Genomic DNA, 20,624 nt, shown 5'->3' with positions numbered 1-20,624 from the left:
AATTTTCATAGCTTGTTCCTATGAACGTTTTAGTTCAGCACAATAATAATAAAATTTTCTGCTCTTCCAAAGAAAGAACTAGAGATAGATGATAGAGATGATGAGATAGAGATGATCAGAGATATAGAGATAGATGATAGAGATAGATAGAGATGATAGATAGATGATGATGAGACAGAGATAGAGATAGAGAGACATAGAGATAGAGATAGAGATAGAGATAGATAGAGATGAGAGATAGATGATGATAGATAGAGATAGAGATAGAGATAGAGATAGAGATAGAGATAGAGATAGAGATAGAGATGATAGAGACAGAGACAGAGATAGATAGAGATATAGAAATGAGAAAGAGATAATAGGTGATCCAAACTGGGCAAAGATATCAGTACATAGATTCAATGAGTCCTGTGACCCAATGCAGGATAAATACACAAAACACTTAGACACATCATAGTAAAACTGCCAAAAACCAAAAACAAAGAGAAAATCTTAAAAATAGCAAGAGGACAGGTTACCTTCAAAGGAACAAAAATATAGCAGATTTCTCAATGGAAACAATGAAAATCAGAAGACTAAATATATTAAAAATACTGAGAGAAAATTTTAAAAAAACTCTCAAACAACCAATCCAGAAGCCAACCATGTTTTCTTTAGCAACTGTTCTAGAATAGTCAGAATGTGGACTCCCAGATCTCCATGTTTTGCTTCCCACTTCCAATACAGAAACAACCAGAAAAAGCCAAATATGCTTCCAAATCAATAACATGAGATGCCCTGCTTCTAGTTAGCTGATTGCTGGCTTCCCCACGACAACAACCTCTAATCAGAGCATACCTGACAACTTCCCTTCTCACTATAAGCTTTCATACTCTTATGACTACCTTTAAGTCTCTCCCCAACACAAGTGATTGTTGATGATTCCCTTGCTATAGCAAGCTCTAAATTGCTCTCATTTAGGTGGCCTTTTAATTCCTTCCCATACTTCCAAAAATAAAACCCCCAAAACAATCTGAGAGGTTTTTTGTGTATTTTTTGTTGTTGTTAATTTGGCTTCAATTCAACAAGTTCCTTAACACATCCTTTAGTAATTTAAAAGGAGCCATCGATACCCTAGTTACCAGTCATTCTAATGTACCCAGTAAATCAGGTCTCCTAGCTATATAATGATGGTTTCTTTCTTTCTTCTTTCTACAAGTCAGTTTTTTATTTCTAAAGCTTTGCTATATATTTCTAGCGGGTGCATCGGTAACCTGCCACAGTTGCACCAAGTTGTCTGTGTAGCCGAAAGAGAGTCTGGCCATCAGCAGACCATGCCAGAGAGGTGCACTGGTGTGGCCTGGCCTTGCTGCTGGTACTGATAACTTCTTGCTTCAATTTATCTAAAATAATCTTGCCCTCCATGTCCCAGATCTTGATGCTGGCGCCAGTGGCAGCACAGAGCCTGTAGCGATTAAGGCTGAAGCACAGCATTGACGATGTCCCCTCCAGCAAGTGCATAAAGGTGCTTGCCTTTGTTGAGGTCCCACAGCATGGCCTGGCCATCCTTGCCTCCCGAAGCACAGAGAGATCCATCTGGAGAGACAGTCACAGTGTTCAGGTACTCTGTGTGGCTGATGTGATTGGTCTTCAGCTTGTAGTTTGCCAGGTTCCACACCTTGACCAGCTTGTCCCAGCCACAGGATACGGTGATGGGATTGCTGCTGTTGGGTGAGAAATGGTCACAAGACACCCACTCTGAGAGGCTCTCATCCTGGACAGTGTATTTGCATACACCCAGAGTATTCCATAACTTGATGGTTTTATCTTGGGAGCCAGAGAATCTGCCAGTTGTTAGAGAAGAAGGCCACACTCAGCATGTCCTTGGTATGGCCTACAAATTGGCATATGGTGGTGCCCAGTGTGAGATCCCAGAGGTGAAGGGTTCCATCCCAGGGGCCAGAGAGGGCAAACTGGCCATCTGAGGAGATGACCACATCACTAACAAAATGGGAATGACTCTGAAGAGCACGTTGTGGGAGGCCGTAGTTGGTCTCATCCCTGGTCAGCTTCCACATGATGAGGGTCTTGTCTTGAGAGGCAGACAGTATCATGTCTGGGAACTGGGGAGTGGTAGCGATCTGGGTCACCCAGCCATTGTGGCCCTTGAGGGTGTCACAAAGGGTCATCTTCTCAGTCATGACGGCAGTGGGTGCAGGTGTCCCTGCAGCAACGAGGATGGACCTGGATACCTTAGAGAGAGGAGCCGAGAATGGTTTCCATTTTGTATGTCCTTAACACTGAACACACATCAGTTACAGTCACTAGACTTATAAATGCCCACTACATATGACTTAGGAACCTCATATATTAACAACCAAGTTGATACATAATAATGTATCAATATTGGCCCATTAATTGTGACAAATGTACTATACTGATGTAAGATGTCAATAATAGGAGAAGCTGTGTGGGGTATAGGAAATCTCTATATTATCTTTGTAATATTTTTGTAACTCTAAATTCAGTATAAAATACTTTGCTAAAGAACAACTAAATAAGCCTAAATACTGAACAGAATATGGTATACTCCCTACTTTCCATAACGTATTCAAAAGTCTGCCAAGTATTGGCTTGAATATGGAAATATTATCCTTAGCTGGGGAGTAGAAACATACTTTTTTGTTTTATTCTTTATGTCATTTTTAATGTCTCATATTTCTTTTTTTTTTAATGCTATACTGCAATCGCATGGAAGTCAAGGTGCTGTTTTCTCCCATATGGGTATTTAGATGCTTTTTAAAAGATATGTTTTTATTGATTTGAGAGAGAGAGGTAGGGAGAGAGATAGAAACATTGATGAGAGAGAAACATCAATCACATCGATGGGCTGCCTCCTGAAGGGCCCCCACTGGGGACCGAGCCCACAACCTGGGCATGTGCCTTGATGAGAATCCAGCTGGTGACCTCTTGGTGCATGGGATCACGCTCCACCAACTGAGCACACCAGCAGGGCTAGATGCTTTTTTTAAAGGTATCAAATTATTTGAAAGTAACTTTTCAATGATCCTGCTTTGCTATGCCCAAGCATATCTAGAGTGTCCAAGGGGTGATGCACACTGTTTTGGGGGAGGCAGCAAACCAGACTCACCTCCAGGTCATGTGAGCTCACAGCTTCTTGCAATTATTATTGATTTATAATGAAGACTTTTTTCCCTGAAAATGTAATGTCTATCTAGCCCAATAGATTATTAGCTGCCTGGGAGAAGGAGTGATGTTATGTACATATATTGATTAGCAAGGGACCTGGCACAAAAAAAGTGGTCAAGAAATATTCCTTGAATGAATGACTTACTATAACTTAATGGTTCAAAATTCAGGCCCCAGAGTTACCTGGACCTGAATATGAATTTTAGTTTCCTCACTTACTAGGAATGCAAACAGTAGTGCCTATTCCAAAAGGTGCTTTATGGATGGATGTGCTTACTTAGGGTTTTTGTAAATGTTAGCTATAAATTTTATTAGGTGCTTGTTGAATTTGAGAGATTGATTTGTAAAGTGCTTATAACAGTTCCCAGCACAGGGTAAGTGCTTGTTTGTGTTTGTTTGTTTGTTAATCCTTACCTGAAGATATTTTTTCCATTGATTTTTTAGAGAGAGTGGAAGGGAGGGGAAGAGACAGAGAGAGAGAAATATCAATATGAGAGACATACATCGATTGGTTGCCTCCTGCATGTGCCCCAACCTGGACCAGGGAATGAGCCTGCAACCCTGGTATGTGCCCGACTAGAATTGAACCTGAGACCCTTCAGTCCCTGGGCCCACACTCTAACCACTGCGCCAAACGGGTTAGGTCTATTTGTTTTTGTTTGTTTGTTTTTAATGTTGCTGTTGACCAAAGTAAACTGCATTCACTTTACATTTTATTAGGGATACTCTGGAAATACTGCTACATTCTTTAGAAAGAAAGGCCTAAAATATATACTGTAAATCCTCATTAGTTCAAAATATATTATTCTAGAATATGTGATAATTCAGAAATGTACCTGCTCTGAACACCTTTGTCGTACTCATAGAGAAATAATACACATTTGTAGTACAAAAAAAAAGAGATCATTAAACCATTTAAGAAAGTGGTTTTAGAGCACTTCGGCAATATCATTCATTTATAATTAGCAATCCAACTTTGCAGGGGTCCATCTCACAAACACTGACGTTCAAAATGTTTTATCTCAATCAAAATGTAAGAAATATATTTTACATTATTACCTAGTACATAATATACTTGTGTATATATGTGTGTGTGTATATATAAATATAAATACATGTATATACCCATACGTGTGTGTGTAATGAAAACAATGCTCACCCTAGTAAAATGATGTCTGCACGCTGATTCTTTCCCAAGTCCATCTCATTCTATCCATTCCATCCTGTCTCATTTAAAAAATGCAAGTCAAGATCTATTAAAATAATCTAAAGATTCACTAATGGTTTGAAATCTGTAGCTGGCTTTAAAAACAACAACAAAGAAACAAGCAAAACGTCTAAATCAGTGCTTCTCAAACTTTAGCATGTATCAGAATCACCTGGAGTTGTTACACAAATGGCTGGGTGCCAGTATGTGGGTAGTGGGTAGAGAATTTGTACTTTTAATAAGCTGCAAAGTGAACCTGCTGTTACCTGTCTGAGGACACAAGTCCAGGACATCTGCACTAGACAATACTAGTGATTAAAAAATGAAGCCCCTATACATGTTTCCATTTGCTTGTGTGGCCATAGTTTTGTTTTCAGGTTCATTTACTCTTATATTCAACCCCCATCTGCTCTGGTCCTGTGCTAATTCTGGATTCCACTGTGCTTGGTGGACCTGGTGTTCCCACTTTCCTTTCCAGCTAGATGGTCCACACTCTTCTGCCTGGGTGCTCTCTCTCATTGATAATCTCTCTCTCTTGTAAAGGCCAGAAGGTAATGAGTTTACTGGGATGGTCTCACTAGAGTGACAAACATTAAGTGCCCATCACAATAACTCAAGGGACATTTACATTAAATGTTTTTTTCAGGAATCCAAAATGAATTACTGCCCTGGTCTAAAGTCAACCAGGATGTCATGACAGTACCTTGAGGCTGTTTATTCTTAATAACTTTTAGTTATTTTCTTTTTTCAGAAGGTAGGGTAATATATAAAGTTATAAATGAAAAACTTCCTCCATCTTAATCAATTACATCAATCAAAAGAAAATACAATAAAAACATATTACAAAAATTTTTTGGTAGAATTATCATTAACTAAATAGAAAAAAGAACTGCTGTTAAACTCTAAATCTAGTTAGAAAGAAAATTACCCTTAATTGTAAATAGATGAGGTTTGGGCAATGGTGGAACCTCAGCCTAAGAGGAAATTGGTCAAATCAAATGTGAAGAAGTTTCAGCATTGATAGGACCAGGGCAAAGAGACTAAATAAATGGTGGCATGTGGCCAGGAAACAGCAGTGTGGCAGCTGGATTAGGTACTAGCTTCTAAACAAAAGAGAGAATAAGAGCTGGGTCCAAGGTGGATGCAGGCAGGGAAAGGCTGCCAGCTGAAATGGGGAAATTGACTATATGGCCAGGGAAGGAAGTGGCAGTCGAAACCAGGAGTCAGAGGTTGTTGGTTGTCTAGAAATAAAAAGAGCACTGGTTTCCAACTTAAGCTTTCTGGGAAGGAAACGTTGGTTGGCTCAAGTTCAGAAAAGACCCTAGCATCTGAATTCATTTTATGACTGGTTCTCTATGTTTTTATTTTGCTTCTTAAGCTTGACATTTTCTTACTTTCTTTTGAGTAGGTAATAGAGGTAGGAATTTCCTCAAATTTTGTAGAGCGGATACTCTATAACTAGAAGGGTATTTAATTTCTCTTTGGCCACAGTGTGCACAAAAAAAGCTCAGGTCACTTTTGTTCCATTAAAAACTACAGTTAAATTTTGGGTTTTGGAGACGGTAGCCAAAATAGATTATGCTTTTGGGGTGCAAAATTGATGAAGGAATCACTATCAGCAGCTTTTTCACAGCCATTCAACCTCAAAATGCCTTTGGATCTGAGAGTAGTAGTTGCTAGATTTTGGCTCCCTCTGTCTTTCCGGTCCCATCCCCCATCTCCTCTCCCGGGCCTTAGAATTCAAATGTAGATGAAATGCAGATTCTTGGGAGAATGGAAGAATTGATGGGTTGGGCTGTTGAATGGGAAAAGGAGAGAACTTCGAATTTAAGGTATTAGTCTTTGTTCTGCCAAGCTGGAAACAGCTTTGACTCCAGATTTGAAGAGTCTTATCTTGAGTGAAACTGATTGTCAACTACCAATGGTTCAGATAAGTTTGGAAAAGGAGTGAATTGGTGAACTTTGGTCTCCACCACTGGCTTACTGCAGGTAACAGCTGAAGCTTATTGCTCGTAGATGTGTAGTATTTTCATTGCATGTGTGTGTCATCTTGCTTGTTGACTAGTTCGATAATCTTTAAGATTAGTGTTTTATTAGTACATACTATCGTGTTTCATGTATTTTTGGCACAATGCAGATATCTATCTTGATGTGTTTAGGGAATGTGATTTCACTTTTATTCTCAATTTACTGAAAAAGTACTCTCACAGCACCCACACGTGTGGTCATGGTAACTACTGCAAAGCTCTACTATTTCATAAAAGGTGGTATAAATTCAAAGCCATTAGATAATCTTAGACATAATTCTATTAGGAGCACTGATAAAATGTTGTTTATATAAAAAAGTGAGGGAAGAAAGCAGAATTTGACCTGATGAGGTAAAATATAAACGTAAGCAAAGTAACATTCAATAAACCAGTGTGTGGTTCCGGTGGAGGACAGATGAGAGGAACAGAGTGGACCGTTGAAGACTCGGTCAATATCTCAGTCACTAGTTGAGTACCTTAGACTGGTAAGTCTCCTCGGCCAGTTTTCTTAATTAAGATGGAAACCAACTAATTGTTGGAGAGAGAGTTGGAGCTGAGTTAAGAAGAATAGTTTACTCCTGCTTTGTTATGGAGGTGCCCTCTACCCTGTAGACACTCTTTTAATGTTGACGAATAATCATAGAATCATAAATAAGCCAGGTCATCGGGATTAAAGGTCCATGTAAATTGACTTTTGGAGTTAACTTTTTAAAGCTGTAATTCCCTCCCCCACCCCGTTTTTTCCCCCCACAAAGGGGAAAGTCAGCTTACCCTAGGATTGTATATAGCTCAAACATATACTAGCTTAGTAAGTGTGGCTGCTGTGGATGTCTTTCTACCCTTGTTTCTTTCTCCCTTCCCTTGGTAACAATGGCAGTATTGGAGACTTTAGAGACAATATATTTAACATTACAGCCCATTAAGCACACAGTGGAGCAACTTGTGAATGCTTAAATTCTGTACTTGTGGTGGCCATGAGAAAAAGATAGTTTATTTTTATATCAGTCTATCATTGTATATAGATTTATATGTGAGATGTGTCTGTCCATTTTAGATTGAGGATTCCTTTTTTTTAGTTATATTTTGTGTGATTTTTAAAACTATCTTCTCCAAGTATTTGAGCACTTTTTTTTTTTTAGTACTGTGCGCTAATTGTTTTGAGACTTGGCAGATAAAGTACTAGTCCTTGCCTTCAAGGAGCTTACAACTTATGTTGATCAATTTGTGTGCTTAGAGAGGCAACAATCAAATGCTGCGAATAATGAAATTAAGTGAGAGGACAGAGGCGCTCGAGTTTGGAGGAGGGAGAGAGAATTGGCTGGGCCTTCAGGGAAAGAGGCGGAACTTGAAAGAGCCTTGACGAAGGAGGTGGGGACTTGCATTTGGTAATGGGAATTGGATGTGTGCGTATTGGGCTTTATTTTGAGCGCTGGAATTCCAATGTATTGAACAAAAACTTATTTTGTATGTAGAGAATGATGCCAGGGCTGGAGAGTCAACTGTGACGAGGTCTGGGAGGCCATAGTCTTGAAGTGGACGTGGGAGAGAAGCGTGGACGAAACAGTTAAAACACTGAGATAGTAGGTGCTGCAGCGAAGCAGCCTGAGCGCTCCAGGAGCCGCTGGCGAGGGACTAACTAATTTTGCCCTGGAAGTCAGAGGCGACTTTTTTTGGGGGGGGTGTGTGTGTGACGTCAGACCTGGAGTTTAAGGTTGAAAGGGGGCATTCCGAGGCCGAGGGAATTGCAGGCAGAGGCACCGGCCCGAGGAAAGCGGTGGTTCGACTTGAAGGGACTGGAGAGCGGGCGCCGCGTTCGTTCCCGGGCGTGCGGAGGGCGGGGAGCTCAGCGGTCTGCGAAAAGCCTCGTGGTTGTTCCACTGGACTTTGGGGCACAATCGAACGTGCCTTTCGGAAGAAAGCCGGTGGGAGGGGCCCGGTGGCTCGGCGGTCGGCGGGCACTGGAGCTAGGCAGCGCGCCGGGGCCGGGCGGCCGGGGGACGCGCGGGAGGAGCGTGGGACCCGGCGGCGTCCAGGTGCGGGGGGTGGAGCGCGAGCCGTCTCGGCGGCGCCCCGCGCAGAAGTTCCGCCGCGTGACGCCGGAAGCCTTGGCGTCGCCGGCTGTTCGCGAGGGTCGGCCCCGAAGCCCCTTCCTCACTCCGCGCGGGCTGGGAAAGGTCCAGGGCGCCTCCGGCAGGTGTGCGCCGGCGGCCAGCCAGCGCCGTCCCGCTGCCCCGTCCCCTGTGAAGCGCAGGAAGGGCCGGCTCGTCGCTGTTCCGATGAGAGAGCCTGTCTTGTAGTTGTCCACACCGTCCCCCCAAACACAGCCCCACTGACAGTTTTCCTTCCCTTAGAACCCTGGAGTCCAGATGCCGACCCCTTCTCCCAGCTCCCCTTTGGAGGAGGTGGAAGCGCCGAGAGGAACTGGGAGGCCTGGAGTGGGGGAAGCCGCGGGCAGAGCGGAGGCAGCCGCGCCCTCGCACCGCCCAGCCTGCGCCGGGCTCCCGCCCCCGGCTCCCACCTCCGGCCTGCCGCCGAGCCAGCGCGCCGGGCAACACCGCGGGGCACGTGGTCCGGGCTCCGGGTCTTGGCGGCTGCCGCGGGGGAGGCGGGCACGTGGTGGGCCGGGGGGTGCTCACCTGGCCGAGCCGCCGGTCCCCTCCTGGCTGGCCGGGTCCCCGACGGGCGATCGCGGCGGGCGCACTGAGGCGGTCGGTCGGCGTCTTCCAGGCGGGAAGCTGTGCGATTGTGGTTCGGCCGCTGCCGTCGGGGCAGTGGGCTCCGGACGCGGGCCGGCTCGACCCCACAGACACGCCTGCTCAACTTCGGGCCCGCAGATCCCTGCCCCAGTGGGCACCGGGCCCTGGCACCCAGCGCCCACGTCGGGGCGGGCTTGTGGGCGGTGCCTTGGCTCCATCGGACCTCCGCGAGGGGACTCGGGGAAGTCAGAGCCCCGCCCACCGCCCTCGCGGCACCGCCCACGTCCCGCCAAGGCCCCGCCCACCGGCCCCTGGCCACACCCCTTCCTGTCGGCTCGCTCCTCCAGGCCACCCGCCCACCTCAGCCGGGAGCCGGGCCCACTGCTCCCCTCAGGCGCTCCGCCCCGCCGGCTTCCCCCGCCTCTCCGGCGCGGGCGGTCTGAAAACCCGGAGTGCGGCTCCTCCGGCCCAGCGGCCGCACTGAGCATGCTCAGTAGCTGAGGCAGGTTTTTTTTTTTTTTTTTTTTTTTTTTGGTCGCAACTAGGAAGATTTTAGCTCTACACCGGAGAGGGGGAGCCACGGAGCCAGCCAGCCTGCCGCGCCGCCGCGAACAGCCTCTGCGCCCGCCCCAGCCCGGCCCGGCCCCGCTCCGCTGCGGGGCGCGATGAGCCCGAGCCCCAGCCGGCCTGCCGGGGAGTGAGCGCGGGGCGCGGAGGGCGCGTTGCGCAGCTGCTCCTGCGCACAACCCCGCGGCGGCCGCCGGCCCGCACTGGCAGTGAGTGTGAGAGGCTCCTCAGGGGCACCCGGCGCCGGGAGCGGGAGCAGGAAGCGCAGGCCACGCAGGGACCCAACTGAAACAAAGTGTTGGCCGCCTGGCGGCGGCGCCTCGCCCCAACCCTGCCCCTCCCGCCTGCCCGCAACTCCACTGCCCACCATGGCTTCCGAGGAGCTGTACGAGGTACCTCCCCTCCCCCTCCCAGACCCTCGGGCCGTCCTCGCTCGCGACCCCGCTCTGCCCCTGCCCGGCCCGGGCAGTGTCCACTCCGACGGCCGGTTCTGCCACCGGTGCCCGCCTTGCTGCCTGCCCCCTCCCCCTCCGCAGCAGTTTGCTGGACGGGAAATGTGTGTGAGGGGAGTCCGAGCCACGCGTCGGGCGTGGGGGGGGCTCCCCGGAGTTGTCAGGCTCCTGGGGGTGGGGGGTCCCGGCCGTGGGGAAGTAGCGCTTGCACGAGCGACTTGCTCAGACTGAGCCCAGAGTGTTCTTGGCGAGGGGGCTGGCCCTGAAGCCCCCGTTAGCGCTTGGCGGGGTCTGTGGGCGGTGCGGGGGTGTTTTTCCTGTCCATTTAATAAAGCGTTTTGGAGAGGGTTTTGCCTCTGGCTTTGGGGGGAGGGAAGCATGAGGAAGAGTGCAACTGTCTCTCGACTCTGCTGCTAGCCAAAGCGATGCAAAATATCGCACCGAAAATGCCAAACGTTGACCACATGCTTTAATTAGGTTAGCATTGTGGCCAGAGTCAGGAAAATTTAAATTTAACGCTGATAACACCATCATTCATTTGCACCTCAGCGTTGAAAGTAAGAAGGGGCACAATCAAAACTCCTAGTTATGGGCGGTGGTTTTGCCGTCTTCAACTTCAAGTTTTGGAGTTATCAGTTTGGATCTTTAGACATATTTTGTATGCTTCGATGTAACTTCTTGACGTATTTCAAAGCGGACTTCCTGGGAGTACAGAAGCTTGGAAGGCTTTCTGTTCTTTTGGATAAATGAGGCTTCTGTTTCATATGTAGTTGTAAATATATCTTCATAAGGGACTTAAAACTTCTGGATACTCTCTGGATTCACCTTTATGATGTGTTTTAGGGACCTGAGTATGTAGGGACTTAAGTAAGCGTCTATAACAAGTAGAGCCCCTTGGCCCTTCGTAAGTACCAGGTCAGCCCCCCCGAGGTGTCTTGTCTTGTGGGCATATTATTGCTAATGGCACAGAATGGAGCTCTATTGCCAACCATGATAGCCTTCTAATAACTTTTTGGGTTTTTTTAAAAGCAAGTATTTGCAATAGTTTTTAGGAGGAGGCTGCCTTCTGTAGAATTAATGGTAGATAAGGCTGTTACCTCCTCTTAAATTGTATATGGCCAGTGTACCTTAGCTGGCACTGAAAATGTTCCATTCTGTTCAACCACTTTGTAGAGTAGCAGTGCCCTACTGTATTGAAGATACTATCTTGGATCATTTGGGTATGTAAGGGAGAAAAACACTCCTTGTTCTCAAGAAACTTCCCTTCTAGGAAGAAAAGTGTTGTGTACAGGGAAGTTCTAGAAGCAGAGGCTAAGATGCAGAAGGTCTTCCAGGCTAAGACGTACAGTTGGGAAAGTACACAATATGAGGATGTGAGGGGTTTTGTTTTCTTCATTAGATTATTCTTTAATAGTTTAGGCTTGAGTATACACTCTTCACTTTTGTGATTATAAATGCACACTTAGCTCATTCCATCAGTGTTTGGGTGAAGGTGGCACCTTATACATTAGTTGTGTCTTATGCGTATAAAAACGATCCTGAAAACAATATTTACTAGTGTATAAAGAATTACATGTAGTTCTTTCTTTGGTGCTGCTGTATATCTTCTACTCACTACTTTGCTGGAAGAATTCCTTAATAAATCAAATGTGCAGTTTCTGTTCATTCAGCATGTTTATTGAATGCCTGTCATCGAGGTTTCATGGGGAGAGAGAAGGGTGTGAGAATGGTTTATACCCTCAAAGAACATCTGTTGGGGAAGAAATAAGTACATTGCAAAGGAATGATACACCTGCACAATTGAATTTTTGATCCTGGGTTTGTTTTAATTTTGAAAAAGAGTTGTAGAAGTATAGTTGAGGTGATATTAAATAATATGGTGGGCAGTATCTTTCAGGGTAAGTTTTGTTAAGTTTTCCTTTACTTGTAGGCAACACTTTGACCCTATTATGATTGAAAGTTGATATTTGAAAGTTCCGCATAGTGGTTGAGAGGCTGAATTAGGAGTCAGAGAACATAGTTATTGAATCCCAACCCTGTTGCCGTGGTTAAATTGACCTGGAAGGCTTAGTTTCCTCATCTGTAAAATTGGGATCAATGTTTATCTCCCAGAGCTGTGAAGTTTAACTAAAAACAATATGTAAAGCACTCCCCACATAGTTCCTGTAGTGAAAACTCAGTAAGTGATGGTTATTATTTTAACTGATCTAACATGCCTCCCTAAGGCCTGGTTTTGTTTTCTAAAGACAGAATTGTATATTTTTTAATCAACGCAGTATTATTTGTGAGGCAGAACTGATATGCAGTCATAAACGAACACTCCAGGCTGACAAGCTGTTTGACAAGGCTGGGGAGAGCATTAAGGTACTTTAGTAGCCAGTCATGGGACATTAGTTGCCTAGTTTTGTCCAATTTTGCCTAAATCGAAATAGAAATTTCATGTTTGGCCTCAGACTCCCCAATTCTAGAGGAATATATTGAGACAAAAGAGGAAGTTCAAAGTCTTGCTTTTTGAAGTAATGTGGTGTATGGTAAGAGCAGAGATCTGCAGTAGCTGTGTGAACTTGGGCAAGTTAGTTACCTGATTGCTAAGCCTTTGATTTCTCACCTAAAAAGAAATGAGATCTCCAACACTTAGGATGGTGCCTGATATATGGTAATAGTTCCTTAGTAAATGTTTAAATGGTTATTGAAATTATGACTTGTGAATAAAAAGTAAGGGGTCAGAGCCTAGACAAGGTGGGGTGGAACATTAGCCCATCAGCCTTCCAAAATTGGAAGAGCTACTGTTAGTTGAAGGCTTCAGTAGATTTACTACCTGCATCACCAGCAGCTAGGATTAGGGTAGACAGATTTTTGACTGACATGTTAAGAACTTACTAGCTTTCATAAAAAGACAAGCATCCTTTAGATTAGGAGTCCACAAACTTTATATAAAGGGCCTATAGATAGTTAATTTTGTAAACCTTACAGGCCATGCAGTCTTTGTTGTAACTCCTCAGCTCAGCAACTATAAACAATACCTAAATGAATGAGTATTGTGTTCCAATAAAACTGTTTATGGACAGTAAAATTCAAATTTTCATATAATTTTTACATGTCATGAAATAATCTTTTAAAAAAATCATTTAAAATGTAAAAACCATTTTTAATTCATGGGTTCTACAAAAACAGGCAGTGGGCTGGATTTAGTTTGCTGACCTCTGCTTTAGATGATCTGCCCTGGAGCTGTGGTTTACTCTGGGGTTAGGACATATGGAGGGTAGAGTGTGGAGTGATTGAAGACTTTCTGCTCCAATCCCAGCTCTAGATTTAGAGCCTGAAGTTCTGGGTTCCACTCTTTCCTTTTAATAACATGGAAGAAGCATTCTCCTTATTTGTATATCTTAATTTCTTTTTTCTCAGTGGATGTGGGGTTTTCCCTTGAGAATACTATAATAGCTAATTTGAATTTCAGCAGGATCTCAGTGATCTAGTCTTAGCCTTTAGAGAAAACATCCAACACATGTATGTTTCAGTCAATCAAAAATGGAAGTAAGCTTTTAAGAATGAAATTGTTCCTGGCTTATTTTTTAAAAATGTCTTAAAGTTGATTAGTTTGGAAGAAGAATCAGGAATTGAGGAAAAGGGAAGTCTTTTGAATCTCATAACTCTGGGATACGATTGCTCCTTTCTTTTGTGTACCACAAGGATTTTATGTACGTTGACCAAAAGCACAGTTATAAGTAAAGTCTGCATGTGTAGTTCAAATGGAAGTCACAAAGATCAGGAGACCTTCTATGGATCTTGGTTAAGATAAACCAGTGTCTATTGTGTGTGGTGTAGCTGGCTCTTAAAAGATTGAGATCACAAGGAGAGAGTTATTTGACTTCTAAAGTTGATTGAGGGGCAGTAAAGCCTAATGTGTGTGTATTTTGAAAATGAACACACTATCTTAAATGTGAACTGTTGAGAATTTATTCATTTGCCTAAACAATGGTGTAGAGACATCTCCTGTGTTTTTCCTTTGAATTTGTTTTCAGTTGTTGTGTACTAGAATAAGTCTTTTTCTGTTCTTGCTGTGATATCTAGGAATCATTGAATTTTTTCTTATGCTCTGTAATGATTTTAACTGTTGAATATATTTTCATGGTAGATAGGAAATACTTTATTTGCAGTGTTCTGATTCACAGATTTGAATATCTGAGATGCACAAAGCCAAATGAGTTAAATTTTAGTGAATAAGGAGTAATAGCTTTATATTGTGTGTGTTTGTAGGTATAACAGTGTCATCTAGGGTACTTTTAAAAAATATATATCTTTATTGATTTCAGAGAAAGGAAGGGAGAGGGAGAGAGAAACATTAATGATGAGAAAGAATCATTGATCAGCTGCCTCCTGCATGCCCCCTACCGGGGATTGAGCCTGGAACCCCAGACAGGTGCCCTGACCAGGAATCAAACTTCGATCTCCTGGATCGTAGGTTGATACTCAACCACTGAGCCACGCTGGCTGGGCTGTCTAGGGTACTTTTAAAAAACAGATTCTTTGGTTCAGACCATGAGATTGCAGCTTCTTTCTGGAATGCAGGTAGATTTAGGAGCCTCTGGATTGCAGCAGTCTGTATTTCTTACACTGAGGCTACAAGTTGAGGTTGGGAGGGACTGGGACCTGCCTTTGCAGAAGAGGTGCTTTAGGTGCACCAAACTAGTCCCTTTTGCAGGTCAGGTCCTTTGATCATTCCTGGTTATTGAGTCATTCCAGGAAGGGAGTATTAAAGACACTAGGTAGCCCTGGTCACTGTGGCTCAGTTGGTTGGAGCGTAGTCCTGTATACCAAAAAGTGGTGGGTTCCTTTCCGGTCAGGGCACATACTCAGATTTCAGGTATGATTTCCAGTCTGGGTGTGTGCGGGAGGCAGCTGATCAATGTTTCTCTTCCTGCCTTCCTCTCTCTCTAAAAAAAATAAAATAAAAATAAAAATCAATCAATCAATCAATCAATCAATGAAATAAAGCACTAGGTAGTTAATTAAGTGTGTTGCAATTTCTGTTTTCTATCTTCATTGTATGGCATACTTGTCCATCAGATTGTAAGAGTGATGCTTACAGTCTTTAAAACTAGGAATTTGTTTCTGGCCATTATTTCCCACAGTGCAGATATTGCAATAGTTGCATAATTGTTGAATTACATTTTAATGAAAGTGAATTATAGGAATGACTCCATTTTTGCCTCCTTACCTCCAGGTTCCTTCTTCCAGAAACATTACACCCTGTGCTATTCCTTTTACATTTCATGTGTGCTTTTAATTCTAGGATGGGGAGAACCTATAACTTGACTGTTTCCCACACAGACTTTTCCCACACAGACTTAACTCTCTTCAGCTTTTTAAGCTGGTCAAAGCCTTGGGGATTCTTTTTCTTTGGGAAGTCTAGGAAAGGTCTTTTGTGTTTGTATGAAAATTTGTACAAGTATATATGAGCATTTTTCAAAGAAGTCTGTGACCCAAAATAAGTATTAGAATTATTCTTGACATCTTTGAGCTAGACTTAAGTATGTTGACTTTTTTTGCCAAACTCAGCTCTGCTCCAGCCAGAGCCTATAGTAAAACCGTATTAAAACCTCACCACCCAGCTGGCGTGGCTCAGTGGTTGAGCATCAACACTTATGATCCAAGAGATTGTGTTTCGATTCCTGGTCAGGGCACATTCCCAGGTTGTGGATGGATCCCCAGTGGGGGGAGTGCAGGAGGCAGCCCATCAATGACTCTCTCATCATTGATGTTTCTATCTCTCTCCCTCTTCCTTCCTCTCTCTGAAACCAATAAAGGTATATTTTAAAAAACACACACACAAATCTCACTGATTGGGTTTGGAAGTTGTATGCTATTATTTCCAGTCTTTAAGTGGCTATTTTTGAAATTGTATATATATATATATAAAGTTTGAATTTAATTATTATTTGAGCTCTACTTCTGAAAATAAAAGGCCTTAAAATCCTTTAACTCTGATCCACCATAAACTTACAAGTTATTATTTTCCAATACTTATTATTGTCTAAGAAAAAAACCCTCACAAAATAGAACATTATTATTCCATGCAGACAATAATTGTTTAGATTTACCTATATCTTTACCAGTTTGTTTAATCATAAGTCATTACAGAGCTTTCTTCTGGAATGATTTTTTTCCCCCCTTTTTCGAGTATATCCTTTTAGAGATTTCTTTAGTGAAGGGTTATGGTTGGAAAAGTCGCTAGTTTTTTTATTATCTGGAAATATATTTTGCCCTTCTTTTTGAAAAATAGAATTAATTCCAAATAAAGCCAGTTAACTGATTATTATTATTATTATTATTATTATTTAGCATTTTTGAAGATGATATTTCATTATCTGTGGCTTCCCCGTTATTCTTGAAGAGGTTGTTGTCAGTCTAGATTAGTTACTTTGCCAGAGGTCTTGTCTTCTCTGGTTGCTTTTGAGATTCTCACTTTGACTTTGGTGTTCTCTAGTTTTACATTTGTGGACATTGTTATTTTATTAATAAGCTTGGTATGTGTTGTGTTTCTTTTGTGGATTTCTGCCTCATTAGTTCTGTTGCTCTTGTAGAGTCTTCTGGAATTCAAGTGTCATTTATTAGATCTTCTTATTCTATTCTCTATTTCTTACCCTCTCATTTCCATCTCCTTGTTTTTGTCTTGTTTGCATTCTTGGTATTTCCTTGGACCTAACTTCTGGTTTACTAATGAGCTCTGTCTAATTGTCTATTTAGCTCATCCATTGAATTTTTAATTTCAACAGATACATTTTTACTTTAAATATTCTCCCCACCCGACCCCACCCCATCCTGATCTATGGATTTCTTTCTTCATCTTTGGTGTTTGTCTGCTTTTCTGATTGAATCATTCTTTATGGTTGGATTGGGGGAGTTACTGGGGCACTTGGATATTTTCATTGCTTCCTGAAAGCCCACTAAAGTATTAAGAATTACATTCTGTTGAAGATCTAGTTATTTTGTAGTGAGGGTCCCCTTTGGAACATGTTTGCTTTTTTCCCCCCCAGAGTCCAAAGAAACCTTATTGATTTGTAATTTGTGGTGTCATGAATAGGGCTTGAGAGTTTGAGCCAACACTTGAGATTTACCTAAAGATATTGAAAATGCAAATAAAGTATAAACTAGATTTCAAGGGAACTGTTTATGTAAATGGATATAATAGTTGCAAAACTAATGTCCCTGAAGCAAAATGTTCAATGTCTTTGTTCTGCTTATTTTGGTATACAGGTGGGGCAAAAGTAGATTGTGAATATGTGAAACACAGTTTATCTTGTATTATTATTTATTAATGTATTTTTTCAATATGAACAACTGTAAACCTACTTTTGCCACACCCTATGTAAGTATATCTTCTCTAACTTTGTTAGCCTCTTCAGTTGGTCTGAGCTAGTGAAGCCATAGTCATTGGCTTACTTTGTCCAGACCTATATAGCCCATTATCCCCCTCCCCCCATACTTTGCTATTTTTCCAATAAGTGGTGGATCCCCTAACTACTTGCCAGCCTCAATGTCAATCCTCATTCAGGACCTCATTAGAGTTCCACTAGCAGGAATCCTCTCCTTCAAATTCTGTATGACTAATTTACTTTTTGTTTTGTACAGTTATTAATTTGCACTGCTTATGCATTATTTTCTGTAGATATTAAATAATATATAGTTTTTCTCCTGGAATGATTGACTGCGTGTCTATTTTTTGGTTTATCACAGTGCTGAGGACATGAATGTGGTGAGCAGTCAATAATTGCTGACTTTTAGCTGAAATACAAATATTATAGTGACTGGAGTTACAGTGTTTGGAATTATACCATATATGTGAGAACTGTGCACTTAGCTCTCTTGTTTGACAGAACCCTACATGGTGTCTTGGGGGAAATTATTTCTAAATTTGGTACAGGTAATTTGGAGGAAAACTGTGTTCCTAGAAAGAGTATTTGAAATGTTGGCCACAGTATTTATGTTTAGCTATTGGTGAAAAGTGTGGATAGATGTCTAACAATAGTATTCTCTAGCTGGAGAAGTTAGCCACAATATATTTAGAAAATGTCTTTTTGCCTTATTTCCATTTATAATGGGCTCTGCCATGTGAAGTTTTCAAGAGGTTAGTAGTTCCTTAGCATGTGTTGATGAAGCCCAACAAAGTTGATTGTACATAATGAATATCTTTGGTTAAAATGTACCAATTTTTCATCAGTAATTTACTGTTTAGGATTTCAGGGCATTTGGATACACTAGCATTATTTTAGCATGTAACCAATCTGGAAGCTTCAGGTATTTAGAATATGTGAGAACAAAGAAAAAGTATTTTTGGCCTGTACACTTTGAACAGTTCTGGGTCTCTCATGAAGACTGTTTACCTTTATTATATAGGCATGATATGCTTGGATTTAACTGGCTTCCTTAGTGTGTTAGAAATAGATATTTGGTAAAGGAAGGGGAGCTGCCAAAGGCAGGTGAATAGACATTAATAAGTTTGCTTTTGAGATGAGCTATAGAAGGTAGGTGGTGATTGTACCTCTGGGTCATGGATTGCAGGGGTTCCTGCACTTCATAGAGCATCTGAAGAGCATGTTTATGAAAAGAAAAGGTGCATGTTGGAAAGAGCTATCAAGAATAGTTTTCAAAAAGATTTGGCATGTGCAAATTTAAATTTATTTTTGTGGTATGCTTTCCAAAGTTTCCACCCAAATATTTCTAACAGCAGAAGAAAGAGAACAAGTTTCCTAATGGGGAAATAGAGGTGGGAGAGGGAGTTGCAAGCCTGGTCTGTTTTTGAATTCTCATATTATCCTAAAGCCTTTGTGCAGGAAACCATGCACTGCATAGAATATTTTTTTGTTTGCTATTAAATGTTTTAAAAGTACTTATCAGTTAACTCTTCTCCATAAATCTTTGGGGGTCAGGTTGATGCTTCAGGAAGATGAGCCATGAGTTAGTGTCTTCATACAGCGCTTCATCTCCTGCTATATATGTGTACCCTGGTTTAGGAACAGGGACTTACTGTGTTATCTTCCATGATGATGCTAGGTAAAAGAAATATTAACTGACTTGGTGATGTGTAAATGAGAATATTTGAATTGAGTAATCAAAATTTTCTTTTAAATTTTGTTTCAGTAATTGTCTTTAACCATTGAACTTAAAAGTCATCTTATTGCTGTGTTCAAGAGGTGTACTAGATGTTTTTATCTCAAGTCTGATTCTCTACTTAAAAGAGCAATTATGCTGTTCCTTGGAGTGAGTCATGGGAGCATTTATAGGTTCCCTGTTGGCATGGGGCCTGCCAGCTTCAAAGCACCTCCTTGGCCATGTGCTAGGCCAGGGCCCCCTTAGAAAATGTCCTGTCTTTCAGGGCATATTCATTCTTTAGCTCCTTTCTCCCTGTTGATTTTTCTTGTCCTGATGTCCAGCTCTGGTACCTCCAACTTGACTTTGATCCTTCTGCCAGGTCCCCTTTGAGTCGAAGCTTCATTTATCCTGTTTTTTAACTCTTGACCTAGATTCTGTACTTGCTTGTTGCCTTGTTCCAAGCCTCTGGCCTGGGAAGTAGGGGTCTCACTGCCCACTTTTGCTTACCTTGCTTTTTATCTGTGCAATCCAGAGGAAATCCTCTACTCTCCTATACTTCAGATACCTGAGGTGGAGTTTAGGCAACTCTCTGTCAGCACAACAGGTCTTTCAGTCTTAGTCCTCTAACTTCCCTCTTGTATACAAATGAGCTTTTGAGTTTAAAACCAGGTAAATGGTTATTTTGTTATTTTTAAGGATAGAGGTGTGTGTGTGTGAGAGAGAGAGGGAGAGAGAGAGAGAGAGAGAGACACGGAGGGGGGAAGAGAGGAAGATATCTAGAATACAATTTGTAGTGCTCTTCCTTCGGAGTATACATATGAGTAAAATTTCCTCCAGAACTATTTTCTGCACCATCATCAGCCAGCACCACTGGCTTCAGCTCGTAAATGAGTTTTTTGAGAATGTCTTGATTAAGTTGATAGATGCCTATCTGAAAGCGTATTCCTAGGGGAAACAATCCTTTCTAAAGTAGCTCGTGCTTAAAAATGAGGTTGCAATGATTATGTAGAATTAGTTTAAAAGACTGTGGAAACGAGATGTGTGTACACCTTGGCAGAAGGAAGTTAAGTGTCAAGACCAGACCCAAGAACCTGATCAAAACCAGCAGAAAAAAGATTGTAGTTATGAGGGGGCAGCCTTACAGCAATGCCCCACTCCCACTTTGTCAAGGAGCAGCCTGGGACAGAAAAAGACCAAAGCCTTGTGGGTGGGGGTTGGGGTGGGGGAAGGATTGTCTCTCTTATAAGCATAATCCACTAAAAGGAAACTGAAAAACTTAGGGTCTTTGTCTTGGCTGAATTCTATTGCAGTAAAGGGACTTGCCTTGGAGTTTGAGGAACTATTTTAAAAGCTTTTTCTGTAGTGGAATTAATGGTGCAGAACTCTTGTTTCC

General features: G+C 42.4%; 1 protein-coding gene and 1 pseudogene across 2 annotated transcripts in view; one reads left to right on the top strand and one right to left on the bottom strand.

The window, feature by feature from the left end:
- Positions 1-1,223: 1,223 nt before the first annotated feature.
- On the bottom strand, positions 1,224-2,463 carry LOC107537065 (small ribosomal subunit protein RACK1 pseudogene; annotated as a pseudogene).
- A 7,423-nt stretch (positions 2,464-9,886) lies between these two features.
- The window catches only part of CDYL (chromodomain Y like), a 153,799-nt gene continuing 143,061 nt past the window's right edge, over positions 9,887-20,624 (top strand). Inside the window, exon 1 of one of the 2 annotated variants that reach the window (XM_016213003.2) lies at positions 9,887-10,078. In XM_016213003.2, coding sequence (XP_016068489.1) covers positions 10,055-10,078 — 24 coding nt within the window. In that variant the 5' untranslated portion in view covers positions 9,887-10,054. The remainder of the gene's footprint in view (positions 10,079-20,624) is intronic. The other variant, XM_016213004.2, reaches the window with a different exon arrangement.

The sequence above is a fragment of the Miniopterus natalensis genome, chromosome 9, assembly GCF_054644295.1.
Source record: "Miniopterus natalensis isolate mMinNat1 chromosome 9, mMinNat1.hap1, whole genome shotgun sequence".
Lineage (NCBI taxonomy): Eukaryota > Metazoa > Chordata > Mammalia > Chiroptera > Miniopteridae > Miniopterus > Miniopterus natalensis.
This window is presented reverse-complemented; position numbering and strand designations above follow the sequence as displayed.